This window comes from Dermacentor albipictus, chromosome 2 (genome assembly GCF_038994185.2).
Source record: "Dermacentor albipictus isolate Rhodes 1998 colony chromosome 2, USDA_Dalb.pri_finalv2, whole genome shotgun sequence".
NCBI classification, from domain to species: Eukaryota; Metazoa; Arthropoda; class Arachnida; order Ixodida; family Ixodidae; genus Dermacentor; species Dermacentor albipictus.
Window position 1 is genome coordinate 18,340,967 of NC_091822.1, and position 17,116 is coordinate 18,358,082.

Below are 17,116 nucleotides of genomic sequence, written 5' to 3' on the forward strand. Positions count from 1 at the left end.
CTACAGATACGAAGTGGCGAGGGCGGCGAGGCAGGAGGCGAAGGGACGGACCGAGAAGACACACGTGGCCAAGTATCGACGCCTCACCAGGCAGTTTGAACAAAAGGAGATGGACGCGCGGCCGAAGAACACCGACAATCCAAGCGGACGGCCGCCGAGGTGCCGATTGGAGCACCAGCGGGTGTGTGTGTGTTTGGGGGGGGGGGGGGGGGGGTAGTGCTTCACAAAGGCAGGGCGGTGCGCGATGTAGCTCTGTAATCGCTTCGGGACTCAACCGTCAGAGTCACACCCGCACCTGTGTCGAGCGAGTGTTTCCGCGGGGAGACGTGAGTTCATTTGGGCTGTGCTCTACGTGCAGCTCAATTAGGAGTTCGGTTCCGCGCCTGAGATTCTCGCACCCTAAAGGACCCTCGTAACTGCCGCCCCTGAACGACATCCCAGACCACCTGGTGTCCCCGCAGATCGCGTTCATGTGAGTGAAACATCTGATGCGCGGTTACCAGTTAGGAATCATGGGCGATATCGTCAAGCTTCCAGTTGACGTGGAGCGTACTCGCTGCCCCGCAACGTTGTTGTCCATGCCACCAGAGGAGGTGGTGCCAACAACAACAATGGCACTTGGTGAAGAATGAGGTGGAAGGCAGTGAAGGTGACTTGAAGCACGGCGCCAGGGCCGCATCACTGAGAAAACACAAAGCAAAATGTTGCTCAAGAACATATGCACTTGCCTCAGTGACTTTCGAAAAGGCTTCGCATTTTCTTAGATAGTTATCGATTATTGCTTCTGCCATATTTTTTTTATTTTACTCGCGCTTTAAGTCAAGGATGTTGGCGTAATTGTGTTCGGAAATTACCAAGTGATGGCGATTTCTGCACTAGACATGCATTTGAAGAGGAAATCGCTGCTGTTACTATATCAAAGTGTTTTTTTTTCTACTTCAGCACAATCTTTACACACACGCATTGTTCAAAACGTCAGTTAGTGTAAGAATGAAATGCAAGTTGGCACCTTTCAAGATGTCTGGAAATGCCCTAGAGGCTTACTCAACCAATAAGGCCAACTGAACTTCGCGTGGTCGATACTACAAAGCGAAAGTACATACTTAATGGAAATGTTTTCCACAGCTTAACAGCATTTTCTCATTACATTCTTTCTCACTTTCCGCCGTGGTTGGCACAGCAAAACTAGTTCCTGCATGTGTAATGCACTGTGACTCAATTTAAGAATTTCACTACCAGTCCAAACAGAAGCATAGCGGAATGGCTGAGTGCAAGAAAGCCTGCAAATCATAATTATAAATGCGATCGAAGCTCAGCACCAGAGTTTCACAGATCTCGGTGGAGTGGGTGAATGCGTGTTTGGCGAATTATTAACCCACTGAGTGTTTTCTTTTACAGTGATGCACCACTAGCACAAGAAGAAATAATTTAGCGATTTTTCCTAAATAAGGCGTTGTACGAAAATACATTTCTTTCATCAGCTCTATAAATCCCATGCCTTGGTGGTGCGTTCTGCGTTTACGGCAGCGGCAGCCGCGTCACGGTGGGGATGGAATAGAAAATGGCAGTGCAGTTAATTCTACCTGCACGCTAAGAAAATACAAGGTGCTAGCAAGCCTATAAAAACAGACTTAGCTAAAAGTTTGTAGAGCGTTGCTGGCAAGCGTCGAAATTTCAAACGCAACTCAGTTCGGAAAACCGAGAGATAGATACATACTCTATTCAGTGCTCCGAACAATTACACTATAGCTCAGATGCCTGTTCAGAAGGAGTAGCACTGGGGAACAGGGCTGTGAAGCCCGTGTTTCCAAGGCCTATGGCTCGCCGAAACGCTCCTTCCATATAATACAGTTCAACCAGGTATTACTGATCCTCAAGTTGGGAAGCCGTAAACAACCTTTAACCTTTCCCCATTGGAAGAGAAGGATTACGTGCGTAGGGTGAGGAGTGGAGGGTGGGCGTAGGTTCACTCCCGGTAGGTAGTGCCCTCCTTCTTCCTTTATGAGCCACCAGCTTCATCCTCACGTTTTGTATTCAAATGTCCGCCACATCGAGTAAAGGAGAACGAATGCTCTGCGATGACGTTTCCAATAGATGACCTGCGAGTGCGAGAACAATCGCTTTGTGGGACGAAAGTTTGCGACTCGCTGACGGATGAGGTGAAGGCGCACGTTTCGATGCGACATTGTTAAGGGCCCCGTGTCGCAGCAAAGCCGGCGTCGGCGTGCAGCATCGGACGTCGTTTCGGCAAAATGTTTTTGAACCACCCATACCCAGGCCGTGAATGTGGCGCAAGGAATTTACTGAACTAATTGAATTTTTCAAGCTAAAATATTTTGAAAAATCCTAAAGTACAACTTACACGCAACCTACACACATGATAGCGTCGGATTGTAATTTGAATATACGAGAAAACATATTTCCGTTACGCGAAAACTAAAAAAAAGCCTTTTCCAGCATTTTTACCACTCATAGATCGGCCAAGGCTTTCGCCACTCGCAAGCGCCGGCGTGCGAATACCTCGGAGGCCACGGAGCGGTTCACCCGTTTACTTAAACACTTCTACATGGCGCTCACCTGCGCCGCATCGTGTATTGAAATATCAAAAGCAGAAAGCAGACCGCTGTATTTGGCCTTTTTAGACATTACAGGAGCCTAAGACAACGTGGACCGCAACAAGTTGTGGGATATCCTGGAAGGGAAAGGCTTCGGTAACCATTGTATACAGCTTTTGAGAGAGATTTACCTAGAAAATACCGTTTACGCTGAATGGGAAGGGATGAGGAGCGAGGAGAAAGTTCATATCAACAAAGGGCGGGGATAAAGGGCAGGGGTGCCCTTTATCCCCGCTGTGTTTTATGATGTACATGGTGAGGATGGAGTGGGCGCTAGAAGGAAGTAATATCGGGTTTAATCTCTCATACAAACAGGCGGGTACAGTAATAGAGCAGCAACTCCCAGGTTTATTTTATGCGGACGAGATTGTGTTGCTAGCTAACAAGCAAAGTGATTTGCAACGTCTGGCTAATATCTGTGGACAGGAAGGCAACGATTTAGGTTTGAAGTTTAGTGTTAGAAAATCAGGTGTTATGGTATTCAATGAAAACAGTGAACAGACAGTGGAGATACAGGGCCAAGAAATACCTCGGGTAACAGAACATAAATACCTTGGTATATGGATAAACGAAGGCAATGGATATATGGAAACACAGGAAAAAACCATAACAGTAAAGGGGAAGAGAAATGCAGCCATAATGAAGCACAGAGCGCTATGGGGATACAATAGGTACGAGGTCCTCCGAGGTATGTGCAAAGCTGTAATGGTTCCAGGACTTACTTTTGGAAATGGGGTTGTTTCCTGTAAATCAGGGGTACAATCAGGACTCGACGGGAACCAAAGGTCAGTGGGTCGCCTCGCATTGGGTGCTCACGGGAAGACTACAAATGAAGCTGTGCAGGGTGATATGGGCTGGACTAGTCTTGAAGTGACGGAAGCTCGCAGTAAAATTGAGTATGAAGAATGGCTGAGGAATATGGAAGAAAGTAAATAGGCTGGGAGAGTGTTCAGGTATCTGTACAGGAAAAACATTGATTCACAGTGGAGGAAAACAACTAGGAAGCTTACCAGCAAGTATGCGGCCTGTAGGGTGGACAACACAACAACAAAGGTCAAGCGGAAAGTCAGAGAAGCTGAATTAATCTCATGGGTGGCGGCAATGGAAAAGAAACCTGCCATGAGTAACTACTTAAGAGGAAAAAACGAAATCAGGAAAGAAACCATTTATGATAACTGAAAGGGAAGCTCATTACTTTTCGAAGCGAGATCAGGATGCCTTAGAACACGCACCTATAAAGCGAGATATAAGAAGGAAGAAGAAGCATGTGCTTGCTGTGGTAAAGCTAGGGAAACTACGGAGCATATTTTATTACAATGTGAAGACGTCTACCAAGCGGTCGATTTAGGCACCACTGGCCTCCTTGAAGCCCTTGGGTTCAGAGGGAGCAGTGCTAAAGCAAACATGTCCGCAATAGACATTAGTAAGAGGTGACTGGAGGATTGGTGGAAGAAAAGTAGGGAAACGACAAAAGACGGAGACGTACAAAAGCACAGTTCGCGATAGGGGATCAGAAAATTTGGGCGTGGTAGTTCATAGTATTTTTTGTCTTTTTTCATTGTTTAACCTAGGTAGAATATTAGGCAGTATAGTAGCAAGAACTTGGTGGCGCAACCCACCGCCCCGTTCCAAAGGGGACGCTCATAACATCCATCCATCCATCCACCGGGGCTCACGCAAGAGGCTGCGTTTCCACCAGAAAGCCCACCTTCTTGCATAGCGTTCGCCGAGAGCGTTTCCCGGCAAACATTAGACAACATTAGTTGCACGTACGCAGAGACTTCACGCTCGCAAACATGAAACTCTACGTACTATAAGCGCACTGCACCTGAAACGCTTTAGCTACACGCAAGCGATGCACGCCAAAAGCGATCATGTATCGCCATCTATCGCCAGGTATAAACACTACTGTAGCCATTGACATCCAAGACAGATCAAAGCCAAGCCAGTCGAGTTGGATTGGCTAGGGTGGCTAGAAGGAGAGGTGTGAATACCAGCGGCGAAAACGTGACCCCAGAGCGCACCGATGCCGCGGGGCGGCGCTGTTGACCGAGGCGCGGGAAGCAGCCAGCCGAAATGAGCGCCTCGCCAGCCTTGCGTCGGCTGCATCTCTAGAACCGAAGTGAAAGTGAGCCCGTTTCAGATATCCCGCGCTTTCTGCGAACGTCAAAGAATAAATATTTATCATGAAAACGATCTTACGCCAGACCACATCATTTCTCCTGTGAAATTTTACGGGCCCAGTTCGCACTGTATCGAGATTCAAACGCGTTTTGTCTGTGCACATTTCGTGAAGCGGCTCTAGGGTGTTAAGGGATATAGTGGCGGGCTTCGAAATAATTTCGACCACTTCGGGTTCTTTAACGCGCACTGGCATCATACGGCACACGGGCGTTTTGCATTTCGCCTCCCTGTAAATGCGACCGTCGTCCTCTAGATTAGCGCAGTCAATCACCTTATGCGTGACGCACGCATAGTAGTCATTCACCCTATGCAATCACCCTATGACGTAGTCACGCACAGTAGTCAATCACCCTATGCGTATCAGGTAATGTCTCCAGATTAAGAGACATTACCTGATAATTCGTCTCGACGTATTTACAAGCCACTTTCTGTCTGCACTTGCACACCTGTAGCATGTCATTTTGACGCTCATATAAGCAATTTCCCATGACTACAGACAGTGAAGCAACAGGTCTGGTCATGCAATCGTATATTTGCAAGTGAGGAAAAAAAATATTGAAAACTTAACAACACACAAGATTTCAGTGTTTTCCATTTCTTCTCACTGCCCTGCTGATTGACACCTTTAAGCAAAAAGTGAATCCTTGTGAGGCAATGAAAACGTGTAACTGAGGCTGTCAGGGTAGCAGAATGGTCCAGGCAACCAATTTTTGGCATATCGCGAGTTGACTGCAATATTTCGGCCACAGCTTTGGCATGCAAGCGTGTTACACTGAATGAACGAGTGAGTTTCTTTTCAAGGGCATTTGCCAGCTTATAGGACGATTCTGGGGGATATAAAATGCCCCCAGGTCCCGCTCTTTGGATGCCTCTGATGGAAGTTCTCTGCGGATATTGCCTTTATCACTAAGACATGCTGCTTTGCAGTCTTCACAATGTGTGGGCAAAACACGCCTTCTCGCCACATAACCTGCAATGTAATAAACTTTTAAGCCATGCGTCGCTGCGGGGCTCTACATAACTTTGGTGGTCCACAGCCACTTGCACGGCATCTGTTGGCACAGCCTTCACGCTGTCTTCACTGTGGCTTTCTTGTTCAGCCAGCACCTCTTCAACAGATAACTCCAGGACATCCGACGACACATTGCCGTCCTTGGGGCTCCTTGTGAGGCTCTAGAGGCTAAGACACCTGGATGTGCACAAGCAACATTTGTTACTTAAACATGCCGAACTTCTGCAAAACATTGGTACTATTTACCAAGCTTGCACGTATACATACCTTATGACTAGGATGAATTGAGCTGGGGTAGGATGATTGTTTGCCCCACTCGCTTGTCTCACTACGCCAAAACATTGCTCAAGGCAGTCTTGGCTCAGTTTCGTAGTCATCATGTACATGATGTCAGCATTTTCGGTAAGGTACTTTAGAAGGTGTTTTGTTGAATGGATGGTCATCCTCAGCCCCTCAGAAGTACTGTTACTAAGAAAGCCGAGCCCATTGGAGTGAGCCTTCCATTCATCAAGAAACGGAAGAGTGTCATCAAGGGTGGCGTCTTTCTTGCTGCCCCGTCTGAAATACCAAAAAGAACAATCATGCACCATTTTGAGAGAAAAACTGTGTTAAGATAACCTCATGACTTCTGCAGGGAACCTCGACGTTGTAGCTTCAATGAGCCTGGCCTGACCATTGGGACCACTCGATCCCGTTTGGCAAACGCTTGTTTGCAGGCAGGGGCACGGAAGAGATACCTTTTCTTTGGTTTTCTTGCACCCAGTATCACATCCGGGCACAAAGCTCCGTCTTCTTTTTCGCTGCCGACTGCATCTCGCCCTAGAATTACGGATTGTCGCGAGGAACACTCCAAAAGGGGCGCCGAGACCAACTGACAGCGGAGGCGCAGGCCAGCACGGCTACGAGTCCCCCGCCGCGAGCGGCAGCGCCACATTCCCCCTGGTGGCATCGATGCGCAAGGGGGTCACGCGCGCCCGAAGGAAAGCGCCACCGGTATTCACACCTCCCCTTCTAGCCATCCTAGAGTGGCGCGCAAAACATGTCAAAGTAGGTTCTTGTACCGATCGGAGCTTCGCAAATGCCTAGAAGTGCTATACCGCATGTTGGCCTCGAAGGGGTTGCACTCCCTTACGCCTCGCAACAAATCCAAGTCGTTTTTAGAAAAATTAAGGCGCGGAGCTATCTTGTCGGCCTGTTTGGCTGCCATCTTGCAATGGTGCTCTCGTTTGTTCTAGATCTCGCCAGACCGCCGCGCGGAACTCTCTGCGTGCGCAAGGAAGGCACGCAAACTATTGAGTCTCACGTACGTCCGTGATACGCAAACCCTTTACGTTCTGCGCAGTCGCACTGCTCACGTGTAAGAGCTCTGCGTCCGCAAAGCCTTTACGTACGTGAAACTAAAACTGTCTATTAGGGTTGCATACGCTGAAGTTGCCGGGAAGCGCGAGAAGTAATCAGGGATCTGTGAATGATATCGCGTTCCACTCTTAAGGGCGAAGCTTAAGCGTCCTCCAAAATTTTTATCAATGGGACTGGTTTGGTGAATGCAGGTCAAACGTATAACCTGAGTACAACTAGGGTTGGGGGAATATCGGACTACTGTGTCGCGGACGACCGTAAATCTATTGATGCGTTTGGAATCCGCGCATATATAGCCGAGCCCGAGCACGTCTTAATGCGGAATAACTAACTGCGCTACCCAAAGAATGCCAACCCTCGATGCTTTCTAAGAAAATATGAGACGCTTAGCAACTCGGTATCCAAACCCTGTGTAAAAAAAAAGGGCAAAGGTTCAACAACCACTAATGACAATATGTCGAGCACGCGGAATTTACACTTTCCTGTATCTCGCAGGACGCGAGCAATTGTGATATCCTGACCCGCCACTTCAGGAGACAAGAGATCTATGGCCGTGCGTGGAAAGTTCGAGAATCTCTCCCTGAGGATCACCGGCCACCACGTGCGTACAAGAAACTCGCTACAGTCCTTGCTTCTGTGACCAATGCATTTGCAGCACTTTCCAGTGCACATATGCAGTACATACTGCATAAATGCGTTTTCTCATTAATCCTATTATTAGTTGCCAGACTTCCATAAAGTCCTACGGATTGTTCGATACCTTGCCATTAGTGCGGGTAAACAGCTTTAAGGAAAATAAAACGAGTAATGAAGAAGTAGCTAAAGATACCCGTGCCATCAGCAGGTGACACGCAAAAATTAAAGCTGACAATTGAGGCCGGGGCCGCCCAATAACATCTTACTCATGCACGTTGCAGAGCCACTTGTCTCGCAGTAACGACGCTTACTTTCTGCATGCAGATACGTTAATGAAGTATACAAGAAAGTAGTCCAGCTGGAGCCACACCCTCAATAAATTTGAAATCAAGGTGCTAACCGTATGTATAGCAACAGCTACTTTCTCCAGTGCTAACAACGCCCGCCTCAATATTCATAAAAAGATCCGCTATGCGGTACTCCTGTTCTTTATGGAGGGGAACTATCATAATCTTTATCCTAAGGACGGGAGACGACATCTCATCATTCATTTCATACCCGCCAATAGCACTAAGCAGATGCTTCAACAATGTTTTTTGCAAACCTGATAAAGCAGCCGATACTTACCTTTCTCGAAATCAATAGCCTACCCTAATCACCACAGTGGGGTGTTGGCGCGGGTATGTCGATGATAGGACTTCCAGTTCTTATTGAGGCAGAATAGAGCCGCCTTTGTAAGTGAACGTCGTTATAAACATTCCAGCATTACAAAGTTTAGGTATAACATGGCGCTACGTATATCATAAGGCTTTTCACCAGTGGGTTTCTGGAAGAACAACGTGATCCTATGAGGGAGTTAATCGTCAGAACTAACCTTTCGCTGGTGTACAGCAAGGAATACTCATTCAGTTTACCCCCAACCTTTACAACACTGTGCTGGGCTCTGCGATCTCCATTGTCAACACTGTCTCTATATGTCTGCATATCACATGAAAGGCTCTGCACTATCTTTATGGCGTACCGATGCCTTATTGAGCTTTGTAGACTTCAAATGTTCATAGCAGAACTTGCTGTTGGGCTAGTTGGTAACTCGTCATAATGGAGTAATTAGGCGCAGTTTCGCGAACCAGCATTTCACGCCCACACCCACACACGTATACAGTCAAGAGAGCTACAGTCAAGAGAGTCACAGCGCTCATTACGAACTGCTTATTCAGCGAATGAAACCCAAGATGAATGCCCAGTGACCAACATCAAGTCTAACCATATCAAAAACAAGCAAGTAACAAACTTTAAAATATCGCATCAAGAAAGAATTCATAGTAAGCAAAGATATAGATGATTCGCTCACGGTCCTTATTATTTTCGCTGATAAAAGCTTCTAATGGTACACGTGGCGTTAGTCTTGCGCCTCTTCCGAGAATCTGCGTATCAACAAAAACGTGGTTCATAACCACATATAGCTATGCTCGCAAGGAGATGGGCATACCTGCCCTATTTTTCTTTATTTTTGTGCATGCTGCTTTATATAGCCAATCATTCAAACATCTCTATTTGCACGACGCTGTGCGCCTTGAGTGTATGCATGTGTGGGTGCGTGCGTGAATGCGCAACCTTGCACCTAATTTCTTCGTTTTAAATGTTCAACTTCGTCGTGAGCGACGATTGATATAGGCCGAAAAATATCGATTTTCTTTCTTTAATATAGTTCCTCAAGACTTCCGCAATGAAAACGGTCGCAAGCAGAAACAGACAAGGGAGAAGTTTATGGGTGAAACACGACTGCTGTCCGCGTTATTGGCCCCTTGTACGCTGTAATCGCATTGATACTGTCACATGGTAGTGATGGTCAAGAACACAGTGGCGAAACAGTGAACGGCGAAACTAACTCACTATTGGGCAAACCTGTGCCCATAAAAACAGGGTACACTGAAAGCGCAACATGAACGGCGAACACAGTCGGTGATCGTCAAAATCTGACCTGCCGGTCAAGCGCGTTGGCTTTTATACGTGGGTCATCTAAGGTTCCAAAGTAATCGCTGGTGCCTGCGTGTTTTCGAGAAAGTTCTACATAATTCGTGTCGCACATGCAGTCAGATTACACAACCCTTGGTGACAAGAGACAGCAGATAGAACAATCGATAACATTCGAGAAACTTCCTATACATGCGGGCACATCCCGAGCTAAGCGTTGGCATTTGTTAGGAGGTGAAAAACGGTCCTCCGAGAAAGACAAGCAAGCACACGTGTCAATACCCCCCCCCCCCCCATTTAGGAAGCATCATCTTAAAACAAAAATTACGCGGTTTTACGTGCGAAAATGTGTGATGTGATAACTTTATTTGGAAATTTTGAATAAATTACGAGGCACACCGCAGTGGGGGACTGTAGAAATATGGACCCCGTGGGGTTCTTTAACATGCACCTAAGTCAAACTACACGGGTGTTTTCGCATTTCGTCCTTATCGAAATGCAACCGCCGTGGCCGGGATTTGATCCCGCAACCGCGTGCTGAGTAGCCCAACACCATAGCCACTAAGCAACCATCTCAGGTAAAAGCATCGTCTTGATGCTACAAACACGAAAGTGAAAACAAAACCACGCAGAATAAAGCAAAAACAACAACGACAAAGCAACAACGAAAGAAGTGCTTAAGTTCGTCAGTGGGCGTAGAAAGTCTAAAGACGCACCATGGGGACGACTTCAGGTCGTGCGCGGTGCCGCTGTGATTGCGAAATTGCGCTTGTCACGACGTCACAGTCCAGTGCGCCACTCCATAGGATGATCTTGTAGGGCCCGAAAGACCGGCGTAACAGTTTTTGGCAAAGTCCTCGTCGGCGTATCGGAGTCTGGACCCAAATATGGTCCCCAAGCTGGTATTCCACGTAGCGTCGTCGAAGATTGTAGTGCCGGCTGTCGCTCCTATGCAGGTTCTTGATCCGCAGGTGGGCGAGCTGTCGCGCTTCTTCAGCGTGTAGTGGATAGGTGGCCACGTCGAGATTCTCTTCATCAGCGACGTGCTGCACCAAGGCGTCGAGAGTCGGCGTCGGGTTCCTGCCGTAAGCCGGCTTGAACGGCATGATCTGTGTTGTTTCTTCCACGGCCGCGTTGTAGGCGAAGGTTACGTAAGGAAGGTCGGTATCCCCCGTGTTGTGTCCGATGTCGACGTACAGGGTCGTCCTTTTTGAAAGGGAACACGCGAGCGCGTGGCCTGTGCTCTGCGGCGGCTGCGTAAGCGCCGGTCAGTGGCAGCAAGAGGAAGCACGTCCGCTTTTGGCGTCATCTATTAACGGTCAGAATGACTAGGCATGGCCGATTGGAAGCGCCTACTGGACTCCCTTCCCCGTATTACTGATGCGCAAGGAGCGGGGCCTGCAGCTAGCAAATCGCGCTCGCGCTGCAGGCCCCACTCCTTGCGCATCAGTAATACGGGGAAGGGAATCCAGTAGGCACTTCCAATCGGCCATGCCTAGTCATTCTGACCGTCAATAGATGACGCGAAAAGCGGACGTGCTTCCTCTCGCTGCCACTGACCGGCGCTCTAGGCAGCCGCCGCAGAGCGCAGGCCACGCGCTCGCGTGTTCCCTTTCAAAAAGGACGACCCTGTACATTGCTACCATGTTGGCGAGGGTCTTATTCGGGCGCTCAGCAAGGCCATTCGTCTGCGGGTGGCAGGCAGTTGTCTTCCTGTTGCTTGTCTGCCTGTATTGACACGTGTACTTATCTTTATCTAGCGACCACGTTTCGCCGCCTCACAAATGTTATCGCGCAGCGCAGGACGCTCCTGCATGTAAAAGAAGTTTCTGGAATGTAATCGATGGTTCCGTCCACTGTCATTCACCGCAACTTGTGTAATCTGTATGCATGTATGCGCGACACGAATAGTGTAGAACTTTGCGGAAGGCATGCGGGTCCCAGTGGTTAATCTGGAGCATTCCATGACTGATCTATAAAAGCCGACGCGCTTGACCCGCTGATCGGATTTTCAACGATCGCTCACCGTGTTCGCCGCTATCGTTGTGCTATAAGTGTAGCCTGTATTGTGGGCACAGGTTCGCCCAAGAAAAGTTAGTTTTGTCGTTCACAGTATTGCTACTGTGTTCCTCACACGTCACTCCACGTGACATCTGGTGCAGGTGCTTTACGTTCATGTACCGGACGCCCCCGACAAGCCGTAATCAAAGCCCGGACCGCAAAGACAACACCAGTGCTGTCCCGGAACATCGATTAAGCCGCTGGCTACAGCAGCTGGCCCCGGAACACGGAATTCTACCAGAGACGACCAAGAAGATCGTCAGAGAAGTTCGTCCAGAGACAACCAAGAAGACAGCCCCAATAGTTCTGCAGCAGCCCAGGGAGCCACCGACGTTCTGCGGTTACACATTTGAGGACCCGGAAAGCTGGCTGGAGACGTATGAGAGGCTGCACGTACGTATGGCTGGAGACGGATGAGAGGCATCGCCGTACATACGTACAGTGACGACAAGCTGCGGCATGTCTATTTCGCACTGGAAGACGCCGCCAGGACCTTGTTCGACAATCGAGAAGCCACCCTAACGACGTGGGACCTGTTCCGAAGCGGCTTCTTGCAAACGTATACAAACGTCGTGCGCTAAGAGCGAGCCCAAGCTCTACTAGAAACCAGAATGCAGCTGCCAAACGAGACGATTACGATCTTCACGGAGGAGATGGCCCGTCTTTTCCGCCACGCCGACCCGGAAATGTCGGAGGAGAAAAAGTCCGCTTCCTAATGCGGGGCGTCAAGCTAGAACTTTTCGCCGGACTTATTCGTAACCCGCCGAAGACCGTAGCTGAGTTTTCTGCAGAGGCATCGACGATCGAGAAAACTTTGGAGATGCGCACCCGTCAATATAACCGCAGTACGCCATCCAAGGACTGCGTTCGGACGACCTTCAAAAGACCATCAAGGCCATTGTGCGCGAAGAACTGTGCAAGGTCCTGCCTTCGTCGCAGCCTCAAGTGGCCTCGATCGCCAACATTGTGAAAGATGAGGTTCAGCGATCGCTTAGAGTTTCTGAGGTGCAACCTGAGTTACCGCATCCCAAGCCAGGAGCGATGACCTACGCCGCAGTCGCACGCCGTCAAGGCCCCCCTCTACGATCGCGCTAGGACCCTGTAACGCCGCAATTCCGTCGTCCGCCGCGCCGACGCCAGCACGCCCATCCGTCGACCAGCGCACCTACGCAAGGAAGACGGACCTTTGGCGAGCCCCCGACCACAGTCCGCTCTGCTATCACTGCGGAAAAACCGGCCATGTATACCGCCGATGCCCATACCGTGACCTGGGATTGCGAGGCTTCGCCGTCAACGCACCGCGCCGGAGGGAAGGTGAACGCCCTCGTGACATCGCCGACTACCTCGCCGCTACTCAGTGGAGCCCTCGACGACCGTCCCGTTCGCCGTTACCAGGCCGCTACCTGTCGCCGCAGCGCCGTCCATTACTGGCCCAGCCCGGGGCCGGTCAGCGAGCTCATATCCGGAAAACTAAAAAGTGGGTCTTGCAGCGGCACGATGAGCACATGGTTCAAGCTTGTCTGCACTGTCTTTCAGATTGCCGCCTGCACCAAATCCAGATGTCTTCAGGAATGTGCTACCTCTGCGCATGATCCCTTTGGCCCATCCTTCGAAACGTTACTCAGGACCGCCATATCGGAGGACGTGATACAAACATCGCATCATCGTTGGATTGAAGCACCGGACCTGCGTGGCTTGACCTTTGGCGAGCCCTTCTGCGCATGGAGCACTATCACAGCGTCACCTGGTCGTTTTTTACACTGCACTATAAAGCCGAGGACGGACGCTATGCTCTTCAGTGGGTCTTGCAGCGGCACGATGAGCACATGGTTCAAGCTTGTCTGCACTGTCTTTCAGATTGCCGCCTGCACCAAATCCAGATGTCTTCAGGAATGTGCTACCTCTGCGCATGATCCCTTTGGCCCATCCTTCGAAACGTTACTCAGGACCGCCATATCGGAGGACGTGATACAAACATCGCATCATCGTTGGATTGAAGCACCGGACCTGCGTGGCTTGACCTTTGGCGAGCCCTTCTGCGCATGGAGCACTACCACAGCGTCACCTGGTCGTTTTTTACACTGCACTATAAAGCCGAGGACGGACGCTATGCTCTTCAGTGGGTCTTGCAGCGGCACGATGAGCACATGGTTCAAGCTTGTCTGCACTGTCTTTCAGGTATGCCCGAAGTACAATTTTCCTTGTTATAGAAGCGATGATCGATGTGTAGTGCTGCTGCCTGGCCCACTGATGAGAGCGTTTTCTACTTTTTCTGTCCGTAGAATGTTGTTGATGTTATCTGGTGGCGTCGAGACCAATCCTGGTCCCGATAAGTTACAGGAAACGCTATTGCAATTGCTCGCAGGGCAGGAAAAAATTCGTTCCGAAATATCTTCTTGGACAGCCAAGTTTTCTTCCATTGAAGAAAGGCTAAACAGGCTTGAGACGTCAGTACTGCCAGTCGCGGAAGTGATTCCGCAAGTTCAGGAACTTGAAAAAACTGTCGTTCATCTTAAAAACGTGGTATTGAAGCTGGAAAGTCGGTCTGACGATCTTGAAAACAGGTCCCGCAGAAATAACCTTGTTGTCTATGGATTACCTGAACCCCATTCTGAGCCCTCCGGGCAACTACTTGACGCATTCACGAACTTAATATCTGATAAACTTGGTGTTCAGTGTGCAGACATTGAACGTTGGCACAGGCTTGGGGTGCGTAGAGGTGATAAACCACGTCCTGCTATTTTCAAATTTTTGGACTACAGGTCAAAGATTGCAATATTAAAGAATGCCCGAAAGCTTAAAGGTACAGATATATATATAAATGAGGACTTCTCTGAACGGGTTCGAAAGATACGCAAAGCTCTTTGGAGGTTTTCTGTAAATCAAAGGAAAAATGCATCTACCGTTCGTCTGCAGTATGATTCCTTGCTGATAGACAATGTACGCTATGTGCTGAATGAATCAGGTGATTCAATGATTAAAACCAAAAAGCAAACCTCTGCAGTACATGAAACTTGACTGCATTCCGATGCTAATTTCTCGCTGGTAAACGTTAATGCCCGCAGTCTTCTTAACAAAATTCAAGACTTTCACCACCTCGTGGCATTTTATCATCCTTCTGTGATTTGCGTGACTGAAACGTGGCTTGGCGAACACATCTTAGATACTGAAATTTTACCACCAGGTTACAGCGTCCTCAGGAAAGATAGAAGTGACCGGCGCGGTGGCGGTGTGGCACTCTTCGTAAACCAAGACATTGAGTTTACAGCATTGCCTGACGTTCCTAACTGCGAATCAGTATGGTGCAAAATAAGGCTTTGTGGATTCACTTTGGCTGTAGGAGCTGTTTATCGACCACCTGACACAGATCTCAGTGTCTTTTCCGATCTTACCGATTATATAACCAAACATAAACTTAACTGTTGTAAAATGTTACTTGCTGGTGATTTCAACACCCCTGGCATAGATTGGCCAACGCTATCTGCTGGTGGCCGTCACAAAGCCATTTGTGATTACTTGATTAACATGTCTATTTCTTTCGATCTGACGCAAATTGTGAATTCTGCAACCCGAGAAAGCTCAATTTTAGATCTTGTTTTCATAAATGAGCAACTTAGACAAAATGGTTACGATAGTACTATCGTTGAAGGCCTCTCGGACCATAAAGGGGTCATTGTTTATTTGAATTTAGCAACTATGCCTAAGCGCCCCTCACATCAGAAAGTATTGAACTTTGAACGTGCTGATGATAACTCCATAACTGAGTTGCTCGCATGCTCTTTTGATGAATTTTCGAGTTCCGTAAACCATTCCTCTGTTAACGTGTTAGTGAACCGTTTTTACTCAATTGTCAATCAATGTATAACTGATTACATTCCAACCAAGTGTATAAAGCGCAATCCCAAGCACCCTTGGTACACACGTGAAATTATACATCTAATTCGTCGCATCAGGCGTCTGCGCAAACAACCCTATGCAAACAATCCAATGAAAGCTTCAGTATTGACCACACTTAAAAACAACTTAAAATCTGCTATGTCAAATGCGAAAAGTTTCTATTTTAATAGCACCTTGTCATACTTCATTAAAAACAAGCCATCAAAGTTCTGGCGAACCATCAGTCCACCAAGTGAGAGCTCTCCTTCATTCATAATTGCTAATCAACCATGCTCAGATAATCTTAGCATTACTGAAGCTTTCAATAATTACTTTAAATCAGTGTTCACCTGTGATGATGGACGCACCCCCACGTTTTGCACTACTCTTTCGTCATCACCTTTTCCTAGTATGGCAATCACTTCAGATGGTGTACACAACCTTATACTCAAGATCGATACTATGAAAAGTACTGGGCCAGATAATATACCAGATATGTTTTTACGGCGATATTCTGAATGGAGCTCTCGGTACTTATCCCTAATTTTTTCGAAATCTGTAGAATCATCCACTGTTCCAATACTCTGGAAATGTGCTAAAGTTGTTCCAATTCACAAAGACGGTAATAAGCAGGAAATATCTAACTACAGACCTATTTCTTTAATATCAACATCTTGTAAACTATTGGAACACATTATTCATAAATATATCATTGAGTACTTATCTGAACATAATCTTCTTTCGCATGCTCAACACGGCTTCCGTTCCGGATTCTCCACGGTAACACAACTTCTAGAATTCTCCCATGATATTGCATCCACACTTAACCTTAGAGGACAACTTGATCCCATTTTTATTGATTACAGTAAAGCTTTTGACACAGTGTGCCATAAAAAGCTTCTCATTAAACTCAAGGCAATAATTCATGATTATAAATTACTAGGTTGGATACAGGACTACCTAAGTACAAGAACCCAGTTTGTTGCATTTAACAATGTTCACTCATCTCGTGTCAATGTTACATCCGGTGTACCACAGGGGTCTGTCTTGGGTCCTTTGCTGTTTGTAGTCTATGTAAATGATGTCGTTGAAGTAACCGCGGGCACTTCTGTCAAAATAAGACTATATGCTGATGACTGCGTCCTTTATTCTAGTATAAGTAGTAATCATGATCAGTTAGAGCTGAATGAAGTCTTCACCCGTTTTTGCGAATGGAGCAGAACATGGCAAATGTCACTTAATTTTAAGAAAACCGTATCAATGACTTTTTCGAATAAAAAACAACCATTACAATTTACATATTTTAATGAAGCGCACAAGCTTGCAAGCGTCCACACGTTTAAATACCTTGGTGTTACTTTCTCCCCTGATCTAAAATGGCATGCTCACATTAACTGTA

General features: G+C 47.7%; 1 protein-coding gene across 1 annotated transcript in view; it reads left to right on the forward strand.

The window, feature by feature from the left end:
* Positions 1 to 13,975: 13,975 nt before the first annotated feature.
* Positions 13,976 to 17,116, forward strand: part of LOC135918438 (glutamate receptor U1-like) — a 47,878-nt gene continuing 44,737 nt past the window's right edge. Inside the window, exon 1 of the mRNA XM_070533500.1 lies at positions 13,976 to 14,019. Within this exon, the coding sequence (XP_070389601.1) occupies positions 13,981 to 14,019 (39 nt within the window). The 5' untranslated portion in view covers positions 13,976 to 13,980. The remainder of the gene's footprint in view (positions 14,020 to 17,116) is intronic.